Here is an 18,530-nt window from a genome sequence, read left to right as displayed (position 1 = left end):
ACCACAGAATTATTCAGGATCAGGACTAAACTCATACCTAAAATCTGAGTATAAAACCCATGCTTTTAAACACCATACTACAGTGGCAACAATTCAGAACCTGCTAACTTGGAATTGAACCACAAGGTTCCAGGCATCTTTATGGCTTATCCATGTCACACTTTGAGAGTCTCTATCTCTATAACGAGGGGTTTAGATTAAGATCATATTTCTTTACCATGTATTTAACATCATTTTCTAAAATAATCCAACACAGAAAAACTATATGTATTCATTACATAATTAGTTATTGGTCAAAATTTAGTAATGAAAAGAGATTAATTAGTTCAATTCTATTAGTTATTGTCTAGGCTACCTAGCCCCTCTCAATAGCTTTAATTTCTTGAAATTTTTCGTTTCATATGATTAATTTGTTTACAATATTTCCTTTAAAAATTATATTCTTCAGAGCATCCAAATGATTCAAAATCATGGGAAGATGCCCAGCCAGTGTTGCCCAGTGGTTGAGCGTCGATCTATGACCAGAGAAGGTCATGGTTCGATTCCCGGTCAGGGCACATGCCCGGGTTGCTGGCTCGATCCCCCGTGTGGCATGCAGGAGGCAGCCAATCAATAATTCTCTCTCATCATTAATGTTTCTATCTTTCTCTCCCTCTCCCTTCCTCTCTGAAATCAATTTAAAAATATTTTTTTAAAAAAAATCATGGGAAGATGTTGTTGATAATGTTGAAGTACTTGCCACAAATTTACTTTTCCATCTGTTATTATTAACCAAAACAGGACAAAGAGATAAAGAGTAAGAAACAGTGGAATGAAGATTTACTTTTTGCTAAGTTTTCTGGAGTAGTTTTTTCTGTTGTTTGTAAATACATGTTTTAAAGCATTTCAGATTCAAGAACCATTCCCATAAAGATTTCTTTATTGACAGAAGAATTTAAAAGCAATGAAAAATCTGTTATGGTGAATAATTCATTCTAAAATCAGTTAATGAGTGAATAAAATTCTTATCACTGTCATTTGATACAGTAATGTGTCAAAGTCTCTCTAGAAATACTCCTCAGAAATTACCAAATTAAATATGCAAGTACCTATGAGACATCTTCTACATACAAGACATCACATGTGTGCCAGTTCTAAGCAGTGTTGGACCTAGAAATGGAAAGTGACAATGATATGTTTGTGTTCCACAAAAGAAACTCCAAAGGGATTTGAAATAGAAGCTGAGTGTTCAGCACAAGCATTTGATCAGCATGAAAAAGAACCATGAACACAAAATGGACTTACATTGCAATTTTCAATAAAGGGGGAAAGACATATATATTTAATTAAAAGAGAAAGCTACCCATTGTCAAGACCCCATCTTGTGGTCCTAGAAATCTTAAAGATAAAGCAAAGAATGTATTTCTTACTTGCTGTCGATGAGCACTTCAGATTGCCGATTATTCACTTGATTATCACTCTTGTAGCGAAACTAAAAATCAAAGTATTTGTGAAAAGACACATTAAATTATACTTTGTCAGCACAAATAAGGACACTGAAAGTACTCTCAGTTCATTTGAACACTATCACCATCTGCCCAAAATGAGCACAGCTTATGGTTACCATGGACCCATCTCTACGTGTTCTAAATCTGAATCAAGGCCCCTCTCACTAAACCTTATTCTGGGTGTCACCAGCGGAACAAGTCTAACCACATGCTCTTCCAATTTCCACACATTTTTAGTTGTTTCTAAGAAGACAATATGCCACATAGTTCCAGAGAAAACCATACATTAATTTTAATGTCTTCAACAGGGAATGAGGACTTCCATTTCTCTTACATATGTGCTCAATACTTTACTGGGACATCATTTATTCTGTTTTATGGATTTCTTTGAAGCCAAGGAATTACTTGTAACAACATGTACTTTTATTCTCTAGAAATTATAATTGTTAACACTGAACTTTTATTAAATACTGAGTACTCTTTTAAAATCAAAATATAATACTGAACCACATTTGATGTGGATTTGTGTTTTTATGCCCAAGTGATCCTATTTCTTATTGTGTATTCCAGTAATGTAAATATCTTATGTTGCTTAGAAGAATCCATATATTATGAGTCCTCTACTAAACTCATAAGTTAGCAGCCATTCAGATAAGACTTTCAACGTGAACTGCCAAGATTAGATAGTTATAAGCTACAATATAAGGTGTTGTTTCAAACCAATTAGCCTAAATGCACAGATGAACAAGGGGGAATATCATGAAACTGATTTCATAGATCATAATCATCAAAATTAGTGCTTTTGCCTTTTAAAAATACTCAAAATATTACATCAATATCACAGCATCTTGTTTTGTCTTTCTTACAGTGCTGATGTCATTGGTCACATTATTCAGGCAAGGAAAGAAGTGGTTTGCATCATGTTACATTGCTAGAACATAGTATGGTAAGATGTCTTTCTCCAAAACGTCTTTCTTTCTGCTCTTCCATTGTACTCTCCTATGAAGTACGTCTATATGAATAAGGCCTTTAAAGCCAAGTTGTGGGAACTCATGTACCTAAATGAGTACTATTCCTGATAGGTCATATAATGTGGTGAAATCAGGCATTTATTACAAAGATGTCATTATTCAAATCATTGCTAATTCTATGACTTGTATTAATCATCAACTAGCAAGAGAGTTTTTGTATCATATTGACCAAAAGAGCTTAATTTAAAAATTCCAAATGAGTCTCTTTTTTCTACTTCTCAGAGGTCACAATTGAAATTGAGACCTCAGGAATGCTCAAAAGCAAATACTCACATAATCATCTGTAGCATCTTTGACAGCTGTCATAGTTATCACCAGGACCAAAGGCACAATGGTGGTAAACCAGGTCAAGGAGGAAATTTCTGGGATCAGCTGAAATAAACATTTTAAACAGTTTAGGGCTTTTAAATTTGGTAAGTGTATCTTCCAAATGTTGTCACTTAATTGTCTAAGACTTGCCAAAGATTAATGGGATTATATTCCAGTTATTTATATACATATAGAATGATTTTCTGTTTGCATTCGGTTATAAGGTACATAGAATAAACATATCATTGAACCACTTTTCAGACTTCCTGATAAAATATATAATTTTTATAACAAGTTAAGAAGTAAGCTTCATGAAATCTTTCATAGATGATGATCTTCCCCCAGATAAGCCCTAGCCAGTTTGGCTCAGTGGATAGAGCATTGGCCTGCAGACCAAAAGGTTCCAGGTTCGATTCCAGTCAGGGGTGTGTACTTTGGTTGCAGGCTCCTCCCTGGCCCAGGCCCTGGTCAGGGCTCATATGGGAGGCAATCAATCAATGTGTTTCTCTCACATCGATAATTCTCTCTGTCTTTCCCTCTCTCTTCCACTCTCTAAAAATCAATGGAAAAATATCCTCGGGTGAGGATTAAATAATAATAATAATAAATATTTTTTTAAAAAAATAAACATCACCTGTCTTTTCTCAATTACTCATCTCAATTTTTAACAATTTTGCCAATTCCTCACAAATTCCCAAAAAAGAGATTCTTTGAGCATCTACCTTGAACCAGACACTGTACCAAGTACTTTCCATATATCATGTCATTTAATCTTGAGTCCATTGAGTTAGACTCTGTATCAAGCTGTTTTATACAAACCCTTAGGGATTGTATTCCATGTAAATAGCACCTGTGTAAAATACAGAATGCACTATGAATGGTGTCCCAGAGTCAAGAAAACTGCAGCCTTGGATATCATTTTTCCACTGTATAAATAACTATCCAAGAGGTCAAGCAATTGGGCCAAGAACTGTTAAAATTTGAACCTTAGTCTATTTGACTCCAAAGCCTTGTGCCTATACCTCCACCTGCGAGAGGCACCATGACAACCGGCATGTTCTCTTAGGTGGTTTTCAAGTGGGGTTCCATGTGGAGGTGGTTCAGGGCTCTCAGGCAGGGAAGGGTTGGGTGGAGATGGTCAGTGTATGGAGATCAGGCCTCATTAAACAACTCTAAACTTAATCAATTTTATATAATAGCTTCCACATAAAATTTAAAAACAAACAAACCTCAAAAGACTTTGAGGTACCAAGAAAAACCCTGGGCTGTTGGCAGAAAAGCTGGATTCTAGAACTAGTTCTATCGTTAACTTGTAAAAAGCATTATATATCATCTAATGTTTCTAGGTCTAATTTCTTCATCAATAAAAGGAAGAAGTTGAACTAAACTTTCTCAAAGACCCCTTCTGGATATAAAATTTTGTGAACAAAAGTCTTTGACCATAAATAAGAAATCCATTGGAGAAATGAGCTCAAAATTCTGGAATGGTACAAAGGATTATATGAAGAAACCAAAAGCAAATTCACAGGGGGGAAAAGAAAGAAAGAAATCTAGGATTCTAAAGTCTCTTCAATAAATTGTAAGATGCACATTCATCGTTTGTGGGTTGTTTTTTTCTGTTTAACATCCAGTTCTTTCAACTAACCCTTATTTTCTTAGGGACCTACCCACCCCCTTCTACTTTCAGTTCATGTAATTTTGCTGCCCTGATTCCATCCTGATTCTAGTTTTTGGCATGTGATCAAGGTCAAGACAATCATTGTATCAAATTCTTGAGCCACACCCAGCCAGTGTGGCTCAGTGATTGAATGTCAACCCATGAACCGGGAGCTCACAGTTTGATTCCCGGTCAAGGCACATGTCCAGGTTGCGGCTCAATCTCCAGTGGGGGGTGGGGAGGGTGAGGTATGCAGGAGGCAACTGATCGATGATTCTCTCATCACTGATGCCTCTCCTTTCCTCTCTCTGAAATCAATTTTTAAAAGGCAGGTGGATGGGGGTCAATGGGAAGAAAAACGAAGGGGGCATCTGTAATACTTTCAATAATAAAGATAAAATTTTAACAAACATATTAGAAAAATTCTTAAGCCACAGTGATTGGTTTAGGGATAGAGGTGTAACTCAACATGGGCCAATCTCTCTCTCTCTCTCTCTCTCTCTCTCTCTCTCTCTCTCTCTCTGTCTCTCTCTCTCTCTCTCACACACACACACACACACACACACACACACACACACACACACACATACATACATATTGGAGTTGAAGCTGGGAAAATAAAAGTTTAAAGCTTTTAGCATCTACCAGGTACAGAAAGCCTGTGAGAGAATAGGCATACATGAAGGAAAACAGAGAAAAGAAACATCACAATCTGTTGAAATAGTTTGCCCGTAAATCCAGTAATACATGAAATGACATATATTCTTAAATATATTCCCTTTTTGCTTAAAAGAATTTAAGTTTTTGCCACTTATAATCAAAAGATTCTTAATACAATTAATTATTCAACTAAAGAAAAAATAGTCCTCAAACTATTCATCTAGACTGCACACATCTAATCTATCTTCTTACCTCCTATAATTAACACAGATTCCAACACATTCTGAATCTACTAGTTTAGTGTGATTAAATTACTCTGAAATAAATACTAAGTAAATAACTGGCTAATGTGAGCTATGCTTTTTTCTTTCAAATGGGAGGAAAAATTTTAGTCAAATAGGAGGAAAAAGCAATGTTTATAACTACCAATTAACCACTCAAACTATTTTTAAAAATCATTGTAGAGTGAAATAACATATATCATACATCATTTATTTTAATATATATGCAAAATATGTCAATGTTCTTAGATGCAAATGAATTTGCCATATTAAGTTCCACAAACTACCACTCTGCTAGACTCATGGTTTTCACTCTGGCAATACCCAAACTGTTGACATGAGAGGGAGATAAAGAAAGGGGAGAGGCCGTGAACAGTAATCATTAGGCTCTGGTTTGGTTCAAGTAAAGTGCAAGACTGCATTTTAAAATTACCTCAGTGTTTAAAATGATGAATGTGCTGGTTTTTACCCATTCCTAACCCTCCCACATTTGTGAAGAAAAACAACAATAACATTAAAAATCTCATAAGGATGGTTTTACCTAATCATGAACATTTAACTAAGTGCATTAACTTACTTTTTCAAATTATATGAATACTTTTAACAAAGAGATCATGAAGAAATACAGCATAAACATTACCTGTAAAATCAGAAGAAAAAGGAAATAGGCATTTGCCACTCTTTGGAACTGTTCAAATAAATTAATTGGCAAAAAGGTGAGAATGTTGTACTTGGATGTGTGGATACGATTATCCTGGAAAAGAAATAGCATCATGTTAGTTCGGGGCAAAGCCTGTTCATTATCAGAAATAGCTCTAAAACTTACAAGGCTGAGAATGGGTTATACCACAGCAAGAAATATAAGCCAGTTATCTAGGAAATTTTAAACTCTGTGTGGCCCAAGGCCTTCATTTTTTCTAAGATGATATGCTCCTGAAACTACGTGAAATTACTGTTCAATGCCATAAAATCATTTATAACTATATATATGTGTGTGTGTGTATATATATATATATATATATATATATATATATGCATAACCATATATATAACCATATATATATAACCATATATATATCAAGTGCAAAGGTCTGCCCCTGAGGTTTTTTTACTTTTATGCATTTATTGATTCCACATATATTGCTTGAACACCTACTATGTGCAAACACTGAGCTCATGCTGGGGCCCATAAGATTGGAAGGAACTTCAAGGATCATTGATACACCTTCCTAAAGCATGGCCCTTTTGATAACTCTGACAAAGGGCCCCTACACCTGTCATTGAAAGTCTTCGGTGGTGGGAAACTAACCACCTTGCAAGGCAGCCTGTCTCCATTGTAGAGTGAAGATTGCTAGAAAGGTTTTTATAATGAGAAACCCAAATCTGCCTCCCTATAACTTCTTGACATGTGACAAATTCCATCTCTGGGGTAACCTAACCCAAATCTAAGCCCTTTGTATGTTGACAACCTTCAAATTTTCAAGAGTCACTCCTAGGTCCTCCCATAAACCTGCACTCTGGTCCAGACATTCTCGAACCCCTCAGCCATTCTCCATGACCTATTTTATAGACATCTCTTCCTGATCAGCTTCTTCTGGAATTTTCCCAATTTTTCTGCATCTTTCTTAAAACATTGTGTCCAGAACCAAACACATATTAAAAATTTAGTTCAACTAATCCCTTTAGAACAGAGACAGATGTTCTTAAATGTCATTTCAGCAATTGTATCTCACTGTTTATTCATATTGAGTTTTGATGAACTAAAATCTCTAGATTACTTCTTCATAAATTACAATTAAATCAGGTCTCCCATTAAGCATATACAGTTGATTTTTTAAAATATCAATGTACAAGATATTTTGTATAACAGCCTAATAAAGAAATATTTACTCTTAACTGAACTATCCCAAACTATTAAATATTCCTCCCAGCTTTGTGTCATCAGAAAATTTCAAACACAAGCCTTTTATTATTCTTCCAAAGCTATAGACTATACATTAAAAAGGACAGAGCTATAAGTATCTTTCAATGAATGATTGGATAATGTGGTACATACAGTATATACTATGGAATACTTCTCAGCCATAAGAAAAGATGAAATACTGCTATTTGCAACAACATGGATGGATCTTGAGAGTAGCATGCTAAGTGAAATAAGTCAGTCAGAAAGGACAAGAACTATATGATTTCACTCATATGTGGGATATAAGACAGAAAGCAACAAACAAACAAATCCATAGACACAGACAACAGAAGGTTAGTTACTAGAGAAGACGGTTGCAGGGGTGGTGGTAGATAAAGGGGTAAAGGGATCAAATATATGGTGATAGAGGGAGACTAGACTTTGAATGTTGAACACACAATAAAATATGCAAATGATGTATTATAGAATTGTATACTTGAAACTTACATAATGTTATTAACCAATCTCACACCAATAAATTGAATTTTTAAAAATGAACAGGACTAAATATAACCCCAAATTTTTAATTAAAGAAATAAAACTTGCCCTGGCTGGTTTGGCTCAGTGGATAGAGCATCAGCCTGCGAACTGAAGGGTCCCAGGTTCGATTCTGGTCAAGGGCACATGCCCGGGTTGAGGGCTCAATCCCCTATTGTGGGGCATGCAGGAGGGAGCCAATCAGTGATTCTTTCATCATTGATGTTTCTATCTCTCTCTCCCTCTCCCTTCCTCTCTGAAATCAATAAAAAAAAATTAAAAATAAAACTTTGGCCAACTACTGGAGACCTCTACACAGATTATTGTTAACATCTTTCTCAAGTGTTTATATAAAACACTAGAGGCCCAGTGCACAAAATTTGTGCACTGGTAGGGTCCCTAGGCCTGGCTAGTGATCAGGGCCAATTGGGGTCTTCAGGCTGCCAGCCGGAGCCTTCCTTCACTTTGTGCCACCCCCTGGTGGTCAGCACACATCATAGCAAGCGATTGAACTCCCGGTCAAACTCCCGAGGGGACACTTTGCATATTAGCCTTTTACATATAAAGATACTAAGTATGTTTTATTTAACCATTTATAAATCCACCTAACTATACTCCCATGATGCTTCAATCTATCTTATCTACAAAGAAAACATGAAATTGGGAGTAGTGCTGAAATTCAGAATCAGCATGCCCAGGGTGTTTCCATCCACTAATATTTTAAAACTGAGATTAGTCAGTGTACCTTGTTTTAAGTGAACCTACACTGATTCCTAGTAATCACTGATACTCTTTAAAGAAAATAATCATCTGTTAAATGGCCATTTTTAACATTTACCATGAATCAATGTGTCCACCTCTGGCAATAAGTGCGGGACAGTAAGAGAGGTGTCAAGAGAATAATATCCAGCTTAGTTGGTCTAATGCATAGTAATGTGCTAAAAGCTGTTCTCTAAGTAAATGATGGCTATTTTACAATGAGTTATCTACTCAAGAGCTGGGCTGGGAGGGAAGACTGAACTGTAACAACACATTTTTCTAAAGGAGAGACTTGGAAAACATTATAAGGAAGCGAAAAACTAAGGAGAAAAAGCAGTTAACTAAAAGAATCACATATTCTTATTTTTGTTTTATATGTTTGTTTTAGTTTAAGTGTAAACTAAAAATTTAGTTTAAGTGTGAGCCTGTATCTTACTAAAAGAACAGACTGAACATTGGCTGTGACATTCAAAACCATGGCAAGAATTATAGAACAAATTCTCCTGCAAAACTGAATTCCACATAGGTGAACAGCTAATTGCATGGTATAAAGGGATGATGCCAACTGACAATTTTCTCCTATTTGCTTAAACTCCAGCAATGATTGTGTTTGTTTACTGGCTCTGTTGTGACTTAGTCACAGATGATGCAAATTCTCACAGCTATGACTGAGAACAAGGAACCAGGGCTCCCCCTCCTGGAGACTCTCTGGACCCATTTACCTTTGTTTTCCAATAGAAAGTGGGGGGAAATGTTTTCATTTCCACTGCCCTGTCCAAGAATATGAACATTGTTAAGACCTTAAATCAGCCACATTGATATTCAGCCATTTCATTGAGCCAGCCTACAGTCAAATTTTAGCATAGTTCATTCCGTAATACGGCACGGAAGATGTCCATGACCCTCTTAGCTTTTCTACCACAGACTACTAGAAACACCCCAATTCAGAGGAGGACAACCATGAAGAGGGGAAGGAAAAGATAAAGTAGAAAGAAACACGTCTGAAGAACCCATATAGCATCTTTAGTGCTGATAGAAGCCAGGCTGGAAGTCATGGCTTTAGTTTGTTAGGCAGGTGAGCCAGTTAACTGACCCTTTAGTGAGGTAGGCTTAATCACACAGTCAGAGGCAATTGCAGAACAGGGCAGACCTCCTAGGTAGTGGGAAAGAGCCCACTGCTAGAGGAACATCAGAGACGGCCTGCTCCCTGTAGGAAGCTCACCTCTGAGAGGAAGAGGGCAGAGCTAAATTCAGGAGGCCCAGGTATTCCTCTGAGATTGACATATGACTCCACCTCCCATGGGGCAGAGTGAGTAGAGGTGGAAAGAGGTGGAAAGAGAAGTACCACCCCAGTATAGACCCCTCCAGCTGAAAAGCAACATCAAGATAAGGAAATGGCATTGCTCCTCTAAAGTATATTAGTCTAAAGGCCCTGAGGTTAGCAGAAGATGGCACACTTGGGGATCTACTATGGATGTCAGCACAAACTGAGGCAGAGAAACAAGTTCCTTGGAAGCTATATTTTATGATAAAGACTAAAAGTATAAGTAAAAAAGGAATTACTGAAAGGTTTTAAGCAAAGAAGTAACTTCATGAATTCTAATTTTAAAACATTAACCTAGCTACCAGGTGGAGAACAAACTGGAAATGACACAAGAATAGATGTGAAGACCAATGAAGAAGTCTTTGAATTAGTCGAAGTGAAAGATAATGTGTGGCTTGGACCAACATGGTGGCAGAAAGGGTGGCAACAAATTTATTATTTATTATTATTATTAAATATATTTTATTGATTTCAGAGAGGGAGGGAGAGGGAGAGGGAGAGAGAAACATCAACGATGAAAATCATTGATCAGCTGCCTCCTGCACACCCCCTACTGGGGATCAAGCCTGCAACCCAGGCATGTGCCCTTGACTGTAATTGAACCCAGGACCCTTCAGTCCGAAGGCCAACAGTCTATCCACTAAGCCAAACCAGCTAGGACTATTATTATTGTTGTTGTTGTTATTGACTAGAGGCCTGGTGCACGAATTTGTGCACTGGTGGGGTCCAGCTGGCCCACCCCAATGGGGGCCATCGGAGTCGGGGCAAGCCAAGGTGAGGGACTGCTGCAGGTGGTTTGCCTCCCAGCCCCAACCCCGATTGGGGTGGGGGGCCCATTGGAGGGTGGGGCCCGGCGGGACAAGGGGCTACATGTGTTCATTCTGCTGTTCGGTCTATTTGCATATTACCCTTTTATTATATAAGATGATGATATTTACCAAGCTTTTACTATGTGTACTGTGTACTGTTCTAAGATCTTTACATTTCTCAACTCATTTTATCCTCACAATATCCTTATGAAATAGGTGCTAATATTCCAATTACATATAAGGGGAATCCAAGGTCAGAGAGATCAAGTAATTTGTGCAAGGTTACACAGCTGATAAGTGGGGGAACCTGGATTTGAATCCAAGCACTCTTCACCCTAATGCTCCCCCAATTCAGTGCACAGCAGATGTCTCCTCTGCATTCAGAGCAATCAGCCCCTGCTCTCTCCTCCACTCTGTATTGCTAGTCTTCTGCCACTTTCTGGCCAAGGGAAACCCTGTATATCTACCTTTTCCTCTCAGTAAGAGTCATCCTGTTCAGTAAGAGTCCCGGTTCTCTATTGCCCGATGTGCTTCCTTGTATTCCCTCTCAACCCCCCTCAAGAGTGTTTCTCTTTGCTCCTGACACAGCTCAATGCAGGCAAACTGTATAGCTAGCCACTTCCTTAGCTAAGCTTTCCAAGAGAAGCGGCAGTGACCAAAGTCCTTTACATTTTCAACACTGACTGCTTGGTGTGGGGAAAATATACAGCAAAATTTTTCAGAGGTGGGCCATCAAATAAAATATTAATAAAATGAGCAACATGATTCTTTACAGTACAGTTTGATTGTGTAATTGTATTGCTTAAGAAAACAAAACAAATATAAAATAATAAACACTGTAAATAGAACATTTGAGGAGTTTGCCTCAATTCTTCTACTGGCAAAATGAAGCTAATATTTTTTGTCTATATATAGGACTATTGTAGAGAGGAGATCATAGATGTGAAAGCGTTTTTGCTAAGTTGAAAGAATTATACAAATATAAGGGGGTTGTGAGCAACCCCTAAATAATACAAATGAATTTAGGCAATCCAATGTACGAGGCAGGATAAACTGGGTATGCCACAGTAACAAACAACTCCAGAATCCTGATAGCTTAACAGAGTAAGCGTTTGCTTCTTGCTCATGCTACTACATCCAACATGAGCCAGCAGGGAGACGCTGCTCATCACAGTTACTCTCAATGGACCAGACACCATTTCACACGCTTCAAGTTGCGGTACCGGAGGGAAAGAGAGCGCTCTGGAGGGCCTCACACCCACAACTTAACGCTTTAATCCGAATGCTTACAACTCACTGACCAGAAAGAATCACCGTGTACCCAAATGGCAGAAAGACAGAAACACCGATGGACATGACTAACGGCCACCACAACCAGATATGGAAACTAGCCCTAATCTTTGGAGACACAAGACACACCAGCTCCAAACAATAAACGTCAGAAACCTACGTCAGTGCTGCACATCCAGTCCTGTTTGAATGTCAGGTATAACCGCTATTTGACTACCTGCCCTTCACCTCAGCTAACAGGGCTCCAACTTGCTTAGTCCTGTGGTCTGGATGGATTCAACTCACGTCCATAACTCCAAGGTCAGGCCCGGGTTAGTTTAAACCAACCACATGGCCTATCCTCCTAATTACAATTTTAAAATTCAGGGATTAGCACATGACCCATGTCAGTTCTGGGGATTTGTTGGAGATATAAGGCTTTCTCTTTCCTACTGGATTCCAACCTGAAGTAGCACTAGGGGTCACTGATAACATCTTGGGATCCTGAGAGGGGATGCTGCCAAGAATAAACTCTACACTGCAGATGCAGGGCTGAGAAATGCAGAGAGAGAAAGTAGGCCAAGCCTCTCCTGAAGATAGCCCTATCCCTGCACTTTTAGTTATATTGTCATTTCTTTTATAGTCTAAGTCCATTTGAATTTATTTTTCTTTCACTCCCAACCAACCAAACACCAGGTAAGGACACTAAAAATATATATAAGATCAGCTTACGTTTTTGTATAACAGTTTATTTTTATCTGTTATTTGCCTTAAAAAATGAGTCACCGAAGGCTAAGCGTAAATGCGTGCGTTCAGTGGTTGCCTGGGGACACTGCCTGCGTCTGCGAATCCCACAGGCCAAACCCCAGGAGCTTTCGCAATGAGTACCGTGGTCTGAGCACTATCAAAAGATCTTTCCACATTTGATGAAACATGTTTATGTCATAACAACTATAAAAAGTAACTGTCAGGAGTTTGGGTGGTGGGGTAGAGGGAGCCTAGTTTTCTTGCCATAAGAGCAGGCAGATATAATACTGTTATGGTACAATCTGAATTCCAGAGAGAAAAACAGTCATGACTCTTAAGGAGAGATTATCGCTAAACCATAAAACAAAAACCAAAAAGAAACTGTGTCCACAGACAACTTGCATAAAAAAGGAAGTGGCCTAAAGGCATTTGCACCACTCGGGAAATATGTGAAACACCCATGTTTATGTAAAGATTCCGAAAGAATGATGTCTGGGGCAAATGGGCCTGGAGATTCGGTGTCTGGCACCTCACTGATACCAGGCAGAACCACAGCTTCTCAGCTTTGTTAAATGGTGCCCAGTCCGGAGTCCATTGCATTCAGCTTTGGGAGCCAAGAAGAGAGGATGGTGCTCCACTATGAGCACTGTTGAGAGAGGGGCAAGCCAAAACCGGTTTGGCTCAGTGGATAGAGCGTCGGCCTGCGGACTCAAGGGTCCCAGGTTTGATTCCGGTCAAGGGCACGTACCTTGGTTGCGGGCACATCCCCAGTAGGGGGTGTGCAGGAGGCAGCTGGTCGATGTTTCTCTCTCATCAATATTTCTAACTCTCTATCCCTCTCTCTTCCTCTCTGTAAAAAATCAATAAAATATATTTATTAAAAAAAAGAGAGAGGGGCAAGCCACAGGAGAGGTTTTACAGACAGTTGCCAGTCAACATTGGCTACAACCATGATCATGGTAGCATTCTCCTGAGCCTGGGCTCTCCACCATCAACAAAAACATTTGTGGGAAGGAAAAGCAGAGGGTATGTTTCCCCCTGCATTCACCTACTCATTCAACTGAGGGTCTGCTATGCATCAGGCACTATGTCCTTGAGCCAGGACTGCAGGTATGAATAAATAAAGTCTCCCTGGCACAAGTTATATTTGTGGGGAACAAGGCAGGAATGAGCAGACCATCAACTTGTAAACTGAGGACACAATTTAACAGAGTGATCAGTGCTATGAAGAAAATAGCAACACAACAGGAGCACCTGGCTGCCAAGACTCCCTTAGGAAGCCTGCTGTTTGACTTTGCAGGTTAATGCTAGCTCAAGATTACCCTATCTGATGAGACCGCTGGGGCACCAGTCCCCCCCCCAAGGGATGCCCAAAATAATTCTTCAGGCTGTCAGAAAAAAATAACTTTTCTGCATATATTAACAAAAGAATTTTAAGTTAAAGTCACTAATGTTTAATGCACAGATTATATTTACCATATAGATATACACATACATATACTTATGTATATACATATAGTTATATAAATAAATATCTCTATATATAAAAGGCTAATATGATAAGTGTCCGACTCTCTGACCGATCGCTATGATGCGCACTGACCACCAGGGGGCAGACGCTCAACACAGGAGCTGCCAAGCTGCAGTGACTTGGCAGCAGCAGTTCTCGGGTGATGCACCCCAAAACCAGAGAGGAGGGAGTCTGATTCCTCACAGGGCCGCGCAATTCTACCTTTGACCATGGGTTATGTTGTTGCTGGGGCACTATCGGCCCCGAATCTGGTTTGCTGCACACTTGCATTTGCATTCCACACCCTGTACAACAGCTACTTTGCAGAGTGCCCTCTCCCACTCCGGGACCCCTCGGGAGATGTCGGAGAGCTGGTTTTGGCCCAATCCCTGCAGGCCAGGCCGAGGGACACCACTTACTCCACAGATGCCCTTTGAGCCACAGCACCACCCCAGGTTCGGCCAACCAGGGAGGGTCCGCGGGAGTCTGGCTCCAGGGCTTATCCGGCCTGTCTCACCCAGTTCTGCCCGCTGGCCACCTTCTAATTAATTTCCTTTCAATGTGCATGAATCCGTGCACCAGGGCACCAGTATATAAATAAATGTATATATAGGAAAGGTTTTCTTTTTACAAGTAGAGAACATGATCAAAAGTTTGAAGACCACCATATTAAACACTGTTATGGTCAAAGGAAATGAGGTGACCTACATGTCACCAAGACTTGGACACAAAATGCAGAATGTATGGTTCTGTAATACAATGACACCAACTAACACGTTGGTTAGCCAAGCACTGTGCTGAGCACTATTCATACATCATCTCAGATAATCTTCAAAAAAAACCAGTGAGCTATTGCTATTTCAGTGCCATTTTACAGGTAAGGAAACTGAGGCTTAGAGCAGGACAAGGGTTGCCCATAAAAGCTATGTTTTGTAGACTCCTGTGTTCTCCCTAATGGTGTTTCTTGGAAATGAGTCAAAAACAAAGAGTTTCTACACTCCCTCATGACCATTGAATTCACTGACCCTTGTAAAACATTCTTGACCTGGTGAAGAAGAGAACCTCTTAAACCCGTGGTCGGCAACCTGTGGCTCGCGAGTCACATGCGGCTCTTTGACCCCTTGAGTGTGGCTCTTCCACAAAATACCATGGCCTGGGCAAGTCTATTTTGAAGAAGTGGCATTAGAAGAAGTTTAAGTTTAAAAAATTTGACTCTCAAAAGAAATTTCAATCGTTGTACTGTTGATATTTGGCTCTGTTGACTAATGAGTTTACCGACCACTGTCTTAAACTAAAGCACAAGGGTCTTCCCTGTGCACATTAACTCAATCAGCTAAAGCAGTCATTTTCAATCCTCTCAATCTAGGGAGAGCTTCACAGGACTTGTCTGGGGCGCTTCATTTCCGCTGTAGACCTCAGAAACTCAGACTGTGACTAGGCGTGCTTCCCAGCCTCAGTCTCCCCGAAAAGCAAATCATAAACCTTGTTCTTTTTTCTACCCTCAGGCCGGGGTATAGTTTCCAGCATCTGAAAGACTGTTCTAGAGCTAGTAAATAGCCTATAAATAGTAATTTATCCACGAAGTACTAATTTGGGGCAATTACTAGGGGAACAAATTACATTTCCCTCTGAGGTTAATTTAATCACAGTTTTTTTTCCTCCTGGGTGTTTAGATTCATGCAATATATAAAGACTTTTAAATAGTTCTAGATAAAATGTTAACTTTTATTTTGTGACATCTGAAAAAGGATTGGGAATACTCTTAAATTATACAGAGAGAGAACTAGAATATGCCTTCAGATAAGAGGTAAAACAAAATGAAGGCATGCAAAAAAGAAAAAAAAAAAGAAAAGGTTGTATTTCAGTGGGACCTTTATAGAGCATCCCTAATGATTTGTTTGCCTCTTATTACTGCTTTGTCAAAGCTCCTCTGTGCCTCCTTCTTGTAGCTCAGCCATCTGATTGGTAGCAGGCCCTGAGCTCTGGTCCATTGGCCCATCTCATTCTAGGGCTCTAGAGACCTTGAATGTCCAGGGTGGGCATTTCTATACGTTAATGTGAGGCTACCTTGCTCAGGCCAGTTTCCCAAACTACAGCTGCGTCTTTGGACAACTTAGTGCATACGACCTGCTTTGTTTATTAGGACTAAAAATTAGACCATGTTCGTGTTGCTGTGCAGTCTGGGAACTAAGCCAAATTTCAGGCAGGACCTCAGTGTTTATGACAATAACAAACGCACAATGGAAAAGTCCAGTTAACGAGGAAAGACACCCATAAAGAATTTCCCAAAGGGCTGAGGGGTTATAATAACACACTACAAATAGTCTAATCTGACACTAAGGTTCTACACAAATAACACCAGCTCTGGGGTAACGTGAAGTTTTCTCCTGACCCCCTGGGGATCAGATGGGAAGTGCAGCTCTGAGCCCCCACCCTCTGCAGAGTGCTGGGGCAACTGGGACCCCTGGCCAACTCATAAAGATGTCGCCCTAAAACATTCCTAGCTTTTCATGGTCTCCAGCCTCTTCCTATCCTGGGTTGAGTAATAAATCTCAATTTAGACAAACCCCCGCCACCTGGCTTTGTGTTTTTTTGTTTATTGGGTGGTTTTTGTTTGGGAGTCAAGGTGTTGAGAGGGAAGAATCTAGGACTGGATGGGGAGACACAGAAGGAAAATTCTCTACATGGAGTTAGCGGGGAGAGAGGCTTCAACGCATCTTCTATCATTAAAACACAATAAGTGTAATAATAATTTACAAATAAATTGAAGTGTCATTCTTTTATTTTTTGTGATCACATCAGACACAAAGGGTTTAATGAATTTTCACCAAATTTGGAGATTTTGCTTAGGATAAATCTTAAGTTAAAACAAAGACTACCCTAAATTTGCTTTGGGGAAGTGGCAGTGGGGCTCCCTAATGACATACACAGAAGTACGCAGTTGTCTTTTTTAAGAGCTGATACAGAGATTCAAGAAGCTCATATGAGTGCTGATCAGAGCAAGGCTGCCATGATGTGAACACAGAAAATGCACAGTGATTTCAAATGTGAGTCACAAAATTCACTAGAACAGATGCTCTAAGTTGCTGAGCAGATTTGTAACCGAGCTGCTTCTCACAGGAGCAATTGTAAGTACCAGGCTCCAGGGCAAGTTGCAGTGGGCACTCATTTATTTAATAGTTCATGATCCACCCAAGCACCCCTGGGGCAGCCAGTTGTGAGTAACAGTGAGTGTACAAAGCTGCTCTGGAACAAAGCAGACCAGATTCTTCCCCCTTTTTCCTAAATGAATAAATGAACACATGAATGAGTGAGGGACTTCTGGCTGCAGCACCCATACCTTGTCCACCATCTCATCCCACTTCCTTCATATTCCTCCTCCTCAGTGCATTCCTCGACCACATTCTTCCTCCTCATTCCCATCATCAAAAGCAAGTTTCAAAAATGAAGTTTACCCAGACCCCTATGCAAGTGTGTTGGTTTCAGGGAGGAAGAAGCCAGAGAGGTTGGTGGGTTTGGAAGAACAGAATCACGAGGCATTTCATGAAAACAGAAGACTATGCTCTGTGCTTCCCACTGAGAATCACCAGTGGCACTACAAATAGGACTGGGGTTGAAGGGCGTAGAGAAGATGAAACCTAGGGGCCTTTTTGAGAAACTGATGTTCACACAATAGTTATTGTTTATATCAACCCCATTTTAGATATTCTCCCACAACAGTCCTTTCCAGTGAAATGACTTGCCTATAGCCTTAGTAGAAAAAGTGACATCCAGAAAGTTTGAAAGCACTTGCGTATACCACACCAGAGGCTTGGCCCCCAGCATGCCCTTGGGCTTCTAGGAAATTTTCTGATTCTAAACCTGAAGAAGTGGCCCCACTGGACTGTGAGCTCCTTGAAGGCAAATACCAATGAGTCTTGTCCACATCTAGGTACCTCACCCCTGTGCCAGGTGCATGGCAATTCTTGAATAATTGTCATTCTTAATAATTTAATTTGTAATAACACTTCTTAATTTTTAATAATAATTGTGGTTGTTAAATAAATGCATGAATAAATGAACAAATAAGAAGTAGACTATAGCAATGACTCAGAGAAGCCCTCTACCAAAAATGTACACACCTATTATACACCTGGCAATGTGCTACCCCTGGAATAGGAGTGGAGGGGGATGCAGATGCATCACTTTCAGGCCAACTCTTTGAGTCAAACACTGTTTCTGGCCTCTGATCTCCATGATCATTCAAA

At 39.6% G+C, this 18,530-nt stretch overlaps 1 protein-coding gene across 1 annotated transcript in view; it reads right to left on the bottom strand.

The window, feature by feature from the left end:
- Positions 1-18,530, bottom strand: part of ATP8B4 (ATPase phospholipid transporting 8B4 (putative)) — a 219,869-nt gene that overhangs the window by 158,935 nt on the left and 42,404 nt on the right. The window contains exons 5-7 of the mRNA XM_028147700.2: positions 6,066-6,179; positions 2,792-2,890; positions 1,410-1,471 (exon numbers count right to left, since the gene is read on the bottom strand). Coding sequence (XP_028003501.2) covers positions 1,410-1,471; positions 2,792-2,890; positions 6,066-6,179 — 275 coding nt within the window. The remainder of the gene's footprint in view (positions 1-1,409; positions 1,472-2,791; positions 2,891-6,065; positions 6,180-18,530) is intronic.

This window comes from Eptesicus fuscus, chromosome 5, assembly GCF_027574615.1.
Source record: "Eptesicus fuscus isolate TK198812 chromosome 5, DD_ASM_mEF_20220401, whole genome shotgun sequence".
Lineage (NCBI taxonomy): Eukaryota > Metazoa > Chordata > Mammalia > Chiroptera > Vespertilionidae > Eptesicus > Eptesicus fuscus.
The sequence above is the reverse complement of the archived record's forward strand: the minus strand, read 5'-3'. Positions and strand labels throughout refer to the sequence as shown.